Source organism: Triturus cristatus, chromosome 9 (assembly GCF_964204655.1).
Source record: "Triturus cristatus chromosome 9, aTriCri1.1, whole genome shotgun sequence".
Taxonomy (NCBI): domain Eukaryota; kingdom Metazoa; phylum Chordata; class Amphibia; order Caudata; family Salamandridae; genus Triturus; species Triturus cristatus.
In genome coordinates this window covers 1033673419-1033687805 of record NC_140592.1, presented here as the reverse complement: position 1 = coordinate 1033687805, position 14387 = coordinate 1033673419, and the positions used below count along the sequence as shown (strand labels likewise).

The following is a 14387-nucleotide window of genomic DNA, read 5'->3' as shown; positions in this document are numbered from 1 at the left end:
AGTTACTAAGGACTAAGAAAATGCTTATAGAAATACAGGTGGGCCTCACACCAAACCCACAAAGAAGAGCAGTGAGGCTATGTCCCACAGGTCGTGCCCAACACCACCTTGCACATTCTAAATGCTTCCAAGACAACAGCGACCACATGTGCTGGCTTTTCTACACCAGCCTACAGTTTCAACAGCCTAAAGCATCCTCTTCTATGTGGTAGTCCAGGTGTTCAGGTGCAAGAGCAACAAATGGTCCTCTGAACACCAGCCCTGGTGAGGAGGGTAAGAAGGTGGAAACTCTTGAAAATGGTATGGCGTACCCATTTTCTACCAGATTCAAAACCCAACGGTCTGAAGTAACCGATTTCCAATCTTGCAGAAAATGTGACTCCCGCCCCGCTACAATACCAGCATGCTGCAAGATGGGGATCTAGAGCTGCTTTCCCATGGTACTGGTGGAGGGGACAGGGGGGAGGAGGAGGAGGAGGAGGAGGAAGACTGTTGTCGAGAGGCTCCTCGTAGACTGCCTCTGCCTTTTCCTCTGTACGACCTGTACAGAGGGTTCTGCTGCTGCTGCTGATAGGCTCGAAAGGAAGCCGCCTTCCCAAAGCCTCAATACCTTTTGCATCCATAGCCCCTGGGCTGGGACTGCAGGCCAAAGGATCTTGCAGTAGCCCTACTGTCCTTGAAGTGCTGCAGTGCAGAATCCGCCTTTGTTCCAAACAACCTAGATCCATCGAAGGGTAGATCGAGCAAAGTAGCCTGTACATCTGGTGAGAAACCTGAAGACCTAAGCCATGCATGCCTCCAGTAGACACCGAGGTGCCCATCACCCTGGTGACCGAGTCCGCTGTGTCCAGACCCGACTGAATGACCTAACGGGCTGCTGCATGTGTGTCTGATAGTGCTTCCAAAAAATGTACACGGTAACCTAGGAGCTACTTGCTTGACAGAGTCCATCAGTGCATGAATGTACCCTCCTAGCAAACATGTGGCATTTGTTGACTTCAGAGCCATACTTGCATAGAAGAACACCTTTTAGGCAGACTGCTCCTGCTTCTACGAGTCTCTATCCCCTGGGATGGTGGTGAAGGACCCAGCCGACTGCTTGGAACACGAGGCCTAAACCACCAAGCTTTCTGGCAAAGAATTGGCAGCAAAGAAAGCTGGATCACCAGGAGCAGGCATATACCGTCTTGCCACTGACCCAGATACTGCAGGGGCAGACAAGGGCTTCTGCCACACCTCCATAATCGGCTCCGTCAACGCCTCATTGAAAGGCAGCAGAGGTTCAACAGAAGAGGAAGGAGAATGCAACACTTCAGTCAAGATATTCAAATTCACCTCAGCGGAGGGCAACTGAAGGTCCAACAGGTCAGCGTCCTTCGTGATGACTGACTGATAAGGGGAAACGTTCTGTGAAGGCAAGGCCTTCGGATAAGAAAGGTCCCACTCCGAAGAAGTATCCAGGCTGGCCTCCTGTAGGCCCTCGAAGTCATCCACAGAGTCGAGGATCTCTACTTCCTCATGTTCTTGCTGGTACTCCTCTTCCTCCAGCAGTCTTTGCGCTTCCCTCCTGGAACATCGCTTTGGTATTGGCGTCGGCGGTGCCAGCCGTGGTGCCGGTAACAACGGCATCGAAGGAGGACCTTCCAAAGTGGGCAACGGCGCCGCCCAAATCCAAGAAACCGGCCCAACACCAGACGGCGCCAGGTATTGTGGTATCGGAGTCAAAAACCTCGGCACCAGAAACTGGCATGATGGAGCCGTCGGCATGAAAGGTGCCGGGGCATACTGCTGGGGAATACCCACGGGGCCAGACGGCGCAACGGTAGGGTTAGATGCCAAACATCGCATTTAGGAAATGCAACGGATCCGCTCCTGGTCCTGGAAAAGGAGGATAAGGAACCAAAACGCCATGGTCTGGATCCATCCGAGGCCATGTCGGGGGCTGATGCTGCGGCGCCAGAGACATCGAAGCGGCACAGGCAAAGCCGCAGGAGCAGGAGAAGACTTCCTGGGAGCCGGAGAATCCCTGTGCACTGGAGAATCCCTCGGCGCCAGAGATTGCGCCGGAGTCGCCTGCGAAGAAGGAGTAGGCGACGGCGAGATGGCATCCTTGTCACGACACCACTGTACGGAGGAGGCTGACATTGAAGACCTGCTTTTCGAAGATCGGTGCCAAGATCCATGTCTTCTCTTTTTCTTATTCTTCTTCGACTTTGAAGTATGCGAGGTCAACGAGCCCTTGTCTGCGGTTGTTGGGCAAGCCCAAAACCTCAGACTACATATAGTTATTTTTTGATGAAAGATATTTATTACTCTGTTTCAAACCCATTTAATTTTGTGGTTCATTTTTTTACAATTGAAATACTACCAACTGTGTTGCCTTTAGGGTATATTTTATAATTTTAGCTTGTTTAATGTAAGTAAGTGAAGAGGGCAGTGCTTTACAAAAGGAAAAGGTTACTTACGAGTAACAATTGATTTTGCAGTTTGTAGCGTGGACGCACTCCTGCCATCTAGAGCGGAGATTGAATATTGCAACTTTATTAGGTCTCAGGTCTAGACAGCGCATGCGTCGTCTGAAAGAGACCTGTTGTATACACTCTGTGGGTTTCAGCCCGCCCATAGGAGTCCTATTTGCTGGCTCCATCGTCGCTCTCCCATTCTTTCTCCCCTGTTTGTCCATAGCATGCATGCGTCATACCTCTTCCTGTGTTTAGCCCTCCCTGAGAGCATGGATCAATTACTACTATCCATCTACAGGTCACATTTTAGCAACTCTTTTAATGACTACTTTTTTCTTTGGTTAAGAGCACTTAACACGACCGCATGTGTTTTCACTCGCTCCGAGCTCCTTTTCTGTAAACAGGCCTGTAAATCTTGTTCTTATCTCGTCGCATTTGCTGTGCATTCAAATATCGAGGTCAAAAGTCAGGCGCTGTTTTCCAAGAGCTCCTGTTTGCTTTTCTTTCTCTGACTTCAAAGTGGGAGGATTTTCAGCCCATGGACATTGTTTTGTATTATTTGTCTTGCTTATTCTGGCTTTGCAAGGCAGTCCTGCCGTCTTTCACCATTTACTTTTTACTTACACGGTAACACACTATTATGGATGATGGGTACTGCTGTATAGCAAGACTTTGAAAGTGTTTATATTGCCTTTAACTGAGACCTGGGTCCTGTGAAATATGTACACTGCTCACTTCTCACGAGTGCAGAAGTCAAAAAGGTATGATATCATGCAGAGGCACAGCTAAAGCCAAATTTCGGGGGGGGGGGGGCTACAAAAAATTTCGGGGGGGGGGGGCTGACTCTTCCAGCAATATGCAGAATGGACCTGCAGGGGGTCTAAGAAGGGGTGAAAAACAACTCAACCCCATTAACACGTAAATGTGAAGTACTCTGGTGCGGCTGTGTTTGTGCCCAGGCAGCAGTCTCAGCCGGGCTTCCACACACGACAGAGGGGGGGGAGTTTTTGGAAGTATTTTCAATAATATATACAAGCCATAGTTCCATAGTTGCTGCTTATTTATCTTATGCAACAACCATTGACAAAGCCAACAGTCCTGACTTGTTGTAGTTATGATGTTACTTGTTGTATCATATATCTAGATGCAATGACAGAAACAGCAAAATACAAGTCGGGCGGCACACTATGCTCAGCACAGATTTTTAGATTAAGTGTTTTAAGCCACGCCCTTAATTACACTGGCCACGCCCCTTTGAGAGCCCTCCCAGTTTTTTCATCCCACTTTTTCATCCCACTTAAAGCTCTGGGAGCAGAGACCAAACCTGTGCCTTGGTTGGCCTAATGCCCTGGGAACCGCCCATCTATCCACAGACTGGAAGCTCCGGGCACACTCATGACACGTGGGTTATGTCCAAGGGAGAGGGGATAGTGCTTATATCCCGTTTGTCTGGAGTCCACTGAAAAACATATGAGGAACAAGCATTCGCAATGCAACAGGTCTCGCATTTACGCGAGTTTTAGCTATTGCCATTGTAAATGGCAATGCTTTTATTTATGTTTTGATTTTTAAAAGCATAAATAAAAGGCATTGTCGTTTACAATGCCAATAGCTTAAACTCGCGTAAATGCGAGACCTATAGTATGGCAAATGCTTGTTTAAAGTAAGGCGCCAACAAAGCATGTATATATGAAATCTGCTGACCAAGTGTTTTGGTTCTGGACATGTTCTGCATGCAGCTAATTTAAGGCCTGAAACCACTATAGGAAAATGAACATCATTTGGTCTCGCCTACGCAGCACGCATGCGCTGCATAGGAAGGAGACCTTTAGCAATCGATTCGCTTTTTCAGCCAAAAACGTGCACGCTTTGCATTGCCTTCAATGGCAACGCGTGCACTTTTGGCGATTCCCTTGCGGGAGCGAGCTTTGACAGATGGTTCCTGCTCACTCCCGCAAGGGAATCAGGCGCAGGCCCCCTCCGCTCTCCCCTCCCCCTGCTGCCTCTCATCAAACTTTTTTCCCAGTGCGCTTGTTTACAGTCCTTTAAACAAGCCTGGGTTTACAGTGTACAAATTGTAATAATTCCAGACAGGAGGGTAGACGTTTCTGAAAACAGGGACAAAGTTTGGGGAAAATAGCATGACATATAAAATAGCAAAACACTGAGAAATCGAGAAAAGCAATTCAAAATAACTGCATATAAAGTTCTAGAATTAACCCAGCCTGTTTATTCTTCTCGAAGTTCTTGCGCGTGCTGCGTTGTAATGCGTAATGCTGTTTTATTTAAAAACTCGTTTTATATGTCATGTCTGGGAGAAAAGAACACCTTTTCTATGTTCTTTTAAGAGATCTTCTAAAAGGTTGTGGTTCAAGCCTTGCCAAAACGCTTTGGGGACCGTACAATGGTGGCAAGGCGCTGTGCAAATGCACTAATCACAGCTATCGGCTGACATCTTCAAAGCACAAACGTAATGAGTTACTGTGATGTCACCGTGTAAAAGGCTTCTTACACACGTGTTTCTAGGCGCTAGAATAACAGGTACTAATCTATCCCGGTACTTATGTTATCGACATGAGAACGATAGAAGCACAAGTCGACCCCAGAGAGGATTCTACCCTAAGACAATCAGACCTAAAAGAGTGGAGGGAGGGAAAGGAGGACAATCTAAACCCACCGAGCTATCTTGAACAGACCTGGTCCTAACAGCTCTCAGTTCACATGTGATGAATGGAAAAAAAAAACACTTCTACATTGTCTCGCATATGGAAGAAGACGATCGGATGTGCACCACTTCGGGTGAGTATTCTGTTAAGATGAACACATGTATTTGTTTCTAGTGTGTGCTGAAAAGTAGGAATGACACGTCCTGTGCTTCCCGCACGCGCACCTGGTGCACTATTGATCACTTGTGCTTTTTCACTCCTCGCACGTGGTCCGTGTACCACAAGTGTTTGAGTTTGTTAAGGTACACGCAGTGGTATTAAATATACCATGGCTACCGCGCGAGGACACAAGATAATAAAATTCATCCGCTGACCTGTGAAGTGTCCCGCCTCGCTGTGGGCGCAGGGAGAGTTCGGCGTCCGCGCGAGGTGCTTTTCAAAAGTTATACGATAACCCCACTTTTTGTGCACTAATAAAAACAAACTAGAATTATAGTACTAACAATACCTAACACTCTTAGAATTAGTATGATTAGTATTAATTCAGTTATTATTATCATTACTATATAATTCGCCGCTCCTCGCCCCCCCACTACTCATCTCTGTAAGTGTAATTGCCCCCCCCCCAATGTCTCTGAAGCTCACATCGGTGACGCTCCCGAGATATGACCCGGACCTTTGCCTCCTGGTGGGGGGGGGGGGGGGGGGGGGGGGGGGCGCCTTTTGTAAATACAGAACCTACATTTTCGATTCGTGTATCTTTTTGCATAGACAGCATTTCATGACAAATCCAGAGGGGCCTTGTGGTTAAAAAGGAGGGAGGCCTATAAAACTGTGCTGATGTGTGGACTAATCTTCGATAAGCGCCAGGCCAGCAGCCAATCTGTGGAAGGACAAGTCCCGCTGGTGCTAATGATGTCAGCAGAGATGGTCTGCGCAGTGACGGTAAATCTGCAGTGTTATCGTGACATGGGAAGTGAAACTTTACCTTAGCCCTGCTTAGCAAGTGTGAAAGAGGGGGGTTTTATAGGGGAGCTGGACGTACAAGACAGGAAGGGGGGCTTCACACTTCAGGCTTTAACACAGCAGGGGGTGGAGGGAGGGGGCTTTCCTGCACAGATACTCATACTTATGTATGGCATGCCGCAGCATTTTAAAAACGTTTTATTCACCTGAATTATGCCTTATTCAGGAATTACGGCTCTCCAATAAACTTTGACGAAACCATATGTTACAAAGGGTTCTTTTCCTCGGGGGATTGTTGGTCATCTATTAAGATGAGTAACTAACAATTATCAGAAAACATTCAAATTCTCTGAAACAAGTTTAGTTGCAGACAAGTTATGGTCATTGTCCCAAACCTTAAAGAACTGTGACCTTTGCCATTTATGGTGAATTGAGCATTTAGAATTTCCAGAATGCACTGCGTATGCCACTGGTGACGCCACCTATGACAACGGATGCCCCATTGCTTTTATGGGCCAAGATTTGGTTATCTGAGGACTTAATGTTCTCATGAGACGTTATCCTAGATTGCACCAACTTAGATAGCGGACTGTCCATCCCCTGGCTTCGCTTTGTGAAGGAAAATCTAGACGAGTTAGCGTTGGGGCATTATTATGATAATCCTTCCAGTATCAACATAAATGCAAAAGATGTTATAAAAGAGGAATACTATGCCAGGGCCCACTTGCGTCGTACACAATTGGTAGAACCCGATCCCCTATGTTTATCCCCTGGTGAACAGAAATGTTATCTAACTTTTACCACTAACGTTCAAGCACGATTTTACCTGACAAGATTTAGTCTAAATTCATTGCACTAGTTAGTGGCATTTCCTAAACAATCAGGCTGGGTTCATAGTTTGTCAGCTTGTCCATGTGACAATTCGACAGTACAAAGCACGTTACACTTTATTTTATTTTGGCCCCTCTATAAGGAGGCGAGAGGGCAATTTTTAATCCCATTATTAAGGGATATAAGGCCATGTACTTTCATTGGTGGTTTTAATTTTTTACTGTTGTTGTCTACGTTAACTATATGCACTGCTGTTATGAATTTTACTAGAGTCGCAATGTCCATAAGAAAACGCTATGAACTATTATAATTGATGAAATCTTGAGTAACCGTTCCCTATAAATGAGTTACACGGTCTATACTGTATAGATGATGTTAGAGTTGGATGTCTAGGGTACCTGACACCAGGTCTTACATCTCTTTTTAATATGTATCTACTTTTTATTGATTGCTAATATTATCTGTTTTATATCTATGCCTCTGTAATTATGATAGGTTAATTTTATTTTTGCAATATGTTTTTGTCAAACTTTTATAGTACTTGTAACCGAATAAAGTTAATTTGATCGACTAAAGACAACTGATGCATAGCCAATAGGTCTTGCCTTTGGGACCTTATAAGTGTTTAGTTATCCAGCACAATATCCTTGGTGCAACAACATCAACTGTTGCATGGCTAGACACTTATAAGGTCCCAAAGGCGAGGCCTATTGGCTATGCCAATGCTTGTTCTCTAAAGCCAGATTCTCATTCTCACCTAGCACTTAGAAAGTGGTGATTTCACTGTGGTAGCCCATCATATTTCTTACTGCATGCCATCTGCCTTGCTCTTCCGTCATTGCTCATCAGCTGTGCTTTTCTGCATCAGTAGGACACTGTTGACGGTGATGGATCCTGTGGTATTGTCCACTATCCACTCTGCCATGCACTAGGGATGTCCTCAAGCAAATGAATAGTGGTGGTGATTCGAATACTTGTACCCTGGTGTTGGGAGCGGAGGGCCCGATGTACCAAAGGGTTTTTCTCATTCTCTCAATAGGAAAATGCATTAGTACATAACGGTAGCACAAGCGGCAGTCTACGTGTCCTGAGTAAACATGATGGTTTTGGGGTCCGTCTAGTTTTTAGCAATGGACTCGAAGTATTTCTTTCCTCTGGTCATGTTTGAACTGCTGTTGAATTTCATTATGACTCAGGTAATGAAATATATTACTGGAGGTATATATCACCGTGTTATGCTTAATAACACAGTTTTAAACAATAAGCCAGACAATCTGCTGAAATTGCGAACGAAATGGAAATCCGAGCTGGGTGAGATGGACGACTTGGACTGGGAAATGGCACTGATGCATCCTCGAGAAGTAGCCATCTGATCGCGCCTCAGGCTGATTGAATATAAATATTTGCATAGGGCATACTACGACAGGATGCGATTACACCGCATAGGGAGGGCAGAAACATCCACCTGTCTGCGATGTCTAGGGTTGGAGGGTACATTTTATCATACGGTGTGGGAGTGTTCTAAGATTCAAAGGTACTGGACAACTCTGATGGGTGAGATGGAAAGCGTTTTGGGGGAAACTATTCCACTTAGTCCCTCAATTGTTTTGCTGGGAATCTCCACGGACATTGACCTCCCTAAACCTAAGTTGGTCTTGCTGCAGCTAGGTTTGGTGGTCGCGAAACGAGACATAGCTAGGGCGTGGGGGCCCGCGGCGGTTCCATCTCTTGTTGAATGGAGAAAGAGCATGGACATGTATATGCTAGGAGAGAAGACAACCTATAAAGCACGGGGCTGCCCTAAAAAATTTTGGAAAATATGGAAGCCATGGCTTACACATTATGGACTCTCGCTCTCCGATTCACAATAATTTTATATGGTTGGGTATAAGGTTGGAATGGGAAGATGGGGCCCACGATAATGATTTGGTGCACACTAATATTGTTTGATTCTCCTTTATTGCTGACTAGATACGCAGCTGCTGTCTATTTGCGCATGTTTACATACTCTGCTGATACCACTGTTATTGTTTTGCAATCAGAAAAAATGTCAATAAACATATTCCCCCCCCCCAAAAAAAAAACAGTTTTACAGCAAGTATTACTTAGCGTTGGTATTCATATGCAGTAAGAAGTATATTTATATTCCACCATGGAAGTGTAATTTTTCTGAAGTGGTAATTATTTAACAAAAGTAATAATAATGTAATGTGACCCATGTGTACATGAACTGACAAATCATTTTTTAAGGAAAATCAGAATCAAAATCCAACACACACAAAAGATAAAACACGCCAGATCGTGGCTATTCATGTGAGCCTATCAGACACGTGACCACAAATAAACAGCGTGGCATGATTCCGCACACAAACAAAGGCAGGCCCGCCGTCGCCAGGCAAGACCTGCGGTCCCGTGTGAAAATGCCTCCGAGGGCAGTTCACACAGGATCCCTCCCACAGGATGAGTTATGACCAAAGCACACACGACTTCCATGAATACGCTGCCTGCTAGTGACGGCGAGGCAGCTCTGCTGTGAGGGTGAACGGCGTGTGAGACTGTCTGCATCATTAATGTTCAGCCGGATTTAAATGTCTGTTCCCTTAAGCATATTCTGAAAGCACAGCTCGGGAGCCTGACATGCTGGGTGTAGATACCACCAGCCTGCTCTCAGATATGGAGACATGCGCACGCGCGACAATGCTTGCTCAATGTATTCATTTTTTACTGAACAGATACATGTGATGTAACTAACTTTAGTAACCCTGTGCTGTGTAGAATATGTGCCCCTCTTAAGCTGTCTCTAGATATATTTAGAGTCGAATGTGGCTCAATTATACATGTAAATTGAAGTGTGTATGTCTCATACTGAGAAATGACACTTTTTAAAACACCAATTATTGTTACATATCAAGTCAAGAGTTAACCTGCTGGGATATGGAACACTGCTCCTAATATAACTTTCAAATATGAATATATTCAAATATGAATAAATAAAAGGATGAACAAGTAAACACAAAGACACGTTCATTACACTTACCATCACGATGCTCCAAACAAAAAACCTCGCCATGATCTGTTTGTGTCGACCTTTATAAAACAAGAGTATCTTCCCAGCCTGCACAAAGACCAGAATGCGAGAAATTATAATAAATGCACATTCAACAAACACAATAGCTCGTGTGGTTTGTCAATATATACTGAAAACATAATAACGAAACAAGCTAAGCTGAGGCAGAGAGGGTAATGCAGGCCTATGGTTGTTGAGTTACTCTCAGGTTTGCAGGCACCCTGTCACCATCACCAGAAGCAGGACTATAACCTAAAGCTGTAGCTGGTACATCCTCTCCCTGCACCCTCTACTGGACACCTGCGTGCCTCACAGCTGGCAGGCACTCCTCCATGGACCTCCTGGTCCTTGGCAAAGGAGCCAGGGTGTCTTTCTAGGCCGATGGCCAGGATGGGGCGAAAGTAGGACGGTGATAACCAGACAAGGCACAGACTCACCATCCAAGTAGCTTTATTAGACTTTGACGGTATAGTTGTTACTATTGTTCATTACCACCTGGCTTTTCCCTATTCGCATCCCTCTGGGCAGACTCAATTTAGAGAATAAGGAGGAAAAAGTAGCATCGGACACGTTAAGTCTAGACAGAAATATTGTGGAGAACTTTCCTGCTAAATCTTGTATCAGTCTGGAAAGAAGTCTCAAAAGCATAGTCAGCAGACTGCATGTGTGGCCCTCGCCATGTACTGCTTATAACCTGGGCCAGTGAAATTATGCGTTTAGGGAAGACTACAATATGTGGCAGGGTTTACTAAATTATGGGGCAAGAAAATGCACATTATGCAGGATAATGCGGCATATTTTCAGATAGTATCAGTTCATTATTTTGTCATTTGTACACATGGTAATGCTGTCTGGACGAAGGTTTCACCTTATTAGTACTACTGTAACCCCAAAATACAGTAATATGCAACTGAAGGTGAACAGTCAATCTTTGCAAAGTGCCTTCCACTGTCAGGGCCGGACTGGGAACTCAAAGCAGCCCAGGCAATTTTTTCGGACCAGCCGCCGGGTGGCTGGCGCAATTGTGACCACTGATGCTTCTGTAACTGGAGGCCGATATTACAACACCGCTGCAAAACTGGCCGTCACCACTCAAGAATCAGTCCCCACCTTCCAACCCCCGCAGGGAAATGCCCAATGCCAGCTACAGCGGTACGGCCATTCCAGCCCTGTCCACTGCACAGCAACTCGCATTGCCGCATTTTTAGTAACATTTGATCTGTTTGAGCTGGAAATTCTTTTTTTTTTGCTAAACTCTGCAAATTACACAGCAGATGGTGGATTGTGCGGCAAATGCAGCAAATCCATAACTATGCGAAAAACACTGCAGAAGTCGCATAATTCCAGTGGTCCTGCTTATGAACTCCCATCTAATATCACTGATGACATGTTCTATCACATCATTGATAACAGCATTGATGACATCTAAAATGAATTCTCAGATAACAACAGTGTGCATGGTGGGGGCACAAGTTATAGTTCTGTGAGTTAACAAGAACTCGTGAATTTCAGAGGGTTTTAGAGTTTAAAATGTAATGTTTCAACTGACATCTTCACCTAACTATAATTGTGTTTTTTTAATGAAAAAAATACATATATATGTGTGTATATATGCGTAAATATATATATGTATGTATGTATATATCTCTCTCTCTCCCTATATATATACACATATATATATATATAAATATATATATATATATATATAAATATATATATATATATATATGAATGAGCAAATTGTCCAAGCTTCTAGGGGCGCACTCTCATCAGACTGCACCATCCGGTTTTCAAATAGGAACAAACTCGCATTTCAGCTCCCCTGTGCACTTTATTCAGACCTGACGCGTTTCAAGGCTTTGGCGCCTCTTTCTCAAAGGTCATTAGCATACTGGCTCATGCAGGAGGTTCTGTTTAAATACATGCCACGCCCTTAGTGGGCCACGCTGAGTGCGCCCTATGCATGTTGGGATGAGTAGTCCCTGGCAGAACGAAATATCACCTTAAGTAGGTCCTGCAAGTAGTCCAAATTTAAAAGCATCTGTTCGCCCTGTGGGCCGAGGAGCAGAAAGCAAGTATCTTTATCCCAGTCTGTTGCGCCGTAACAGGATTCGGATTTGGTTCCGACCCTCGGCCTCCTTACTTGCTCGAAGGATGTTGCTGCCCCCCACGGCAGGACGGCCGTGTAAACAATGAATGAGCAAATTGTCCAAGCTTCTAGGGGCGCACTCTCATCAGACTGCACCATCCGGTTTTCAAATAGGAACAAACTCGCATTTCAGCTCCCCTGTGCACTTTATTCAGACCTGACGCGTTTCAAGGCTTTGGCGCCTCTTTCTCAAAGGTCATTAGCATACTGGCTCATGCAGGAGGTTCTGTTTAAATACATGCCACGCCCTTAGTGGGCCACGCTGAGTGCGCCCTATGCATGTTGGGATGAGTAGTCCCTGGCAGAACGAAATATCACCTTAAGTAGGTCCTGCAAGTAGTCCAAATTTAAAAGCATCTGTTCGCCCTGTGGGCCGAGGAGCAGAAAGCAAGTATCTTTATCCCAGTCTGTTGCGCCGTAACAGGATTCGGATTTGGTTCCGACCCTCGGCCTCCTTACTTGCTCGAAGGATGTTGCTGCCCCCCACGGCAGGACGGCCGTGTAAACAATGAATGAGCAAATTGTCCAAGCTTCTAGGGGCGCACTCTCATCAGACTGCACCATCCGGTTTTCAAATAGGAACAAACTCGCATTTCAGCTCCCCTGTGCACTTTATTCAGACCTGACGCGTTTCAAGGCTTTGGCGCCTCTTTCTCAAAGGTCATTAGCATACTGGCTCATGCAGGAGGTTCTGTTTAAATACATGCCACGCCCTTAGTGGGCCACGCTGAGTGCGCCCTATGCATGTTGGGATGAGTAGTCCCTGGCAGAACGAAATATCACCTTAAGTAGGTCCTGCAAGTAGTCCAAATTTAAAAGCATCTGTTCGCCCTGTGGGCCGAGGAGCAGAAAGCAAGTATCTTTATCCCAGTCTGTTGCGCCGTAACAGGATTCGGATTTGGTTCCGACCCTCGGCCTCCTTACTTGCTCGAAGGATGTTGCTGCCCCCCACGGCAGGACGGCCGTGTAAACAATGAATGAGCAAATGGCCACGCTGAGTGCGCCCTATGCATGTTGGGATGAGTTTGTTCCTATTTGAAAACCGGATGGTGCAGTCTGATGAGAGTGCGCCCCTAGAAGCTTGGACAATTTGCTCACTCATTGTTTACACGGCCGTCCTGCCGTGGGGGGCAGCAACATCCTTCGAGCAAGTAAGGAGGCCGAGGGTCGGAACCAAATCCGAATCCTGTTACGGCGCAACAGACTGGGATAAAGATACTTGCTTTCTGCTCCTCGGCCCACAGGGCGAACAGATGCTTTTAAATTTGGACTACTTGCAGGACCTACTTAAGGTGATATTTCGTTCTGCTAGGGACTACTCATCCCAACATGCATAGGGCGCACTCAGCGTGGCCCACTAAGGGCGTGGCATGTATTTAAACAGAACCTCCTGCATGAGCCAGTATGCTAATGACCTTTGAGAAAGAGGCGCCAAAGCCTTGAAACGCGTCAGGTCTGAATAAAGTGCACAGGGGAGCTGAAATGCGAGTTTGTTCCTATTTGAAAACCGGATGGTGCAGTCTGATGAGAGTGCGCCCCTAGAAGCTTGGACAATTTGCTCACTCATTGTTTACACGGCCGTCCTGCCGTGGGGGGCAGCAACATCCTTCGAGCAAGTAAGGAGGCCGAGGGTCGGAACCAAATCCGAATCCTGTTACGGCGCAACAGACTGGGATAAAGATACTTGCTTTCTGCTCCTTGGCCCACAGGGCGAACAGATGCTTTTAAATTTGGACTACTTGCAGGACCTACTTAAGGTGATATTTCGTTCTGCTAGGGACTACTCATCCCAACATGCATAGGGCGCACTCAGCGTGGCCCACTAAGGGCGTGGCATGTATTTAAACAGAACCTCCTGCATGAGCCAGTATGCTAATGACCTTTGAGAAAGAGGCGCCAAAGCCTTGAAACGCGTCAGGTCTGAATAAAGTGCACAGGGGAGCTGAAATGCGAGTTTGTTCCTATTTGAAAACCGGATGGTGCAGTCTGATGAGAGTGCGCCCCTAGAAGCTTGGACAATTTGCTCACTCATTGTTTACACGGCCGTCCTGCCGTGGGGGGCAGCAACATCCTTCGAGCAAGTAAGGAGGCCGAGGGTCGGAACCAAATCCGAATCCTGTTACGGCGCAACAGACTGGGATAAAGATACTTGCTTTCTGCTCCTCGGCCCACAGGGCGAACAGATGCTTTTAAATTTGGACTACTTGCAGGACCTACTTAAGGTGATATTTCGTTCTGCTAGGGAC

The 14387-nt window shown here is 45.9% G+C and overlaps 1 protein-coding gene across 1 annotated transcript in view; it reads right to left on the bottom strand.

Annotated features, from left to right (window-relative positions):
- The window catches only part of HGSNAT (heparan-alpha-glucosaminide N-acetyltransferase), a 507378-nt gene that overhangs the window by 62285 nt on the left and 430706 nt on the right, over nt 1-14387 (bottom strand). Inside the window, exon 15 of the mRNA XM_085626788.1 lies at nt 9963-10040. Within this exon, the coding sequence (XP_085482914.1) occupies nt 9963-10040 (78 nt within the window). The remainder of the gene's footprint in view (nt 1-9962; nt 10041-14387) is intronic.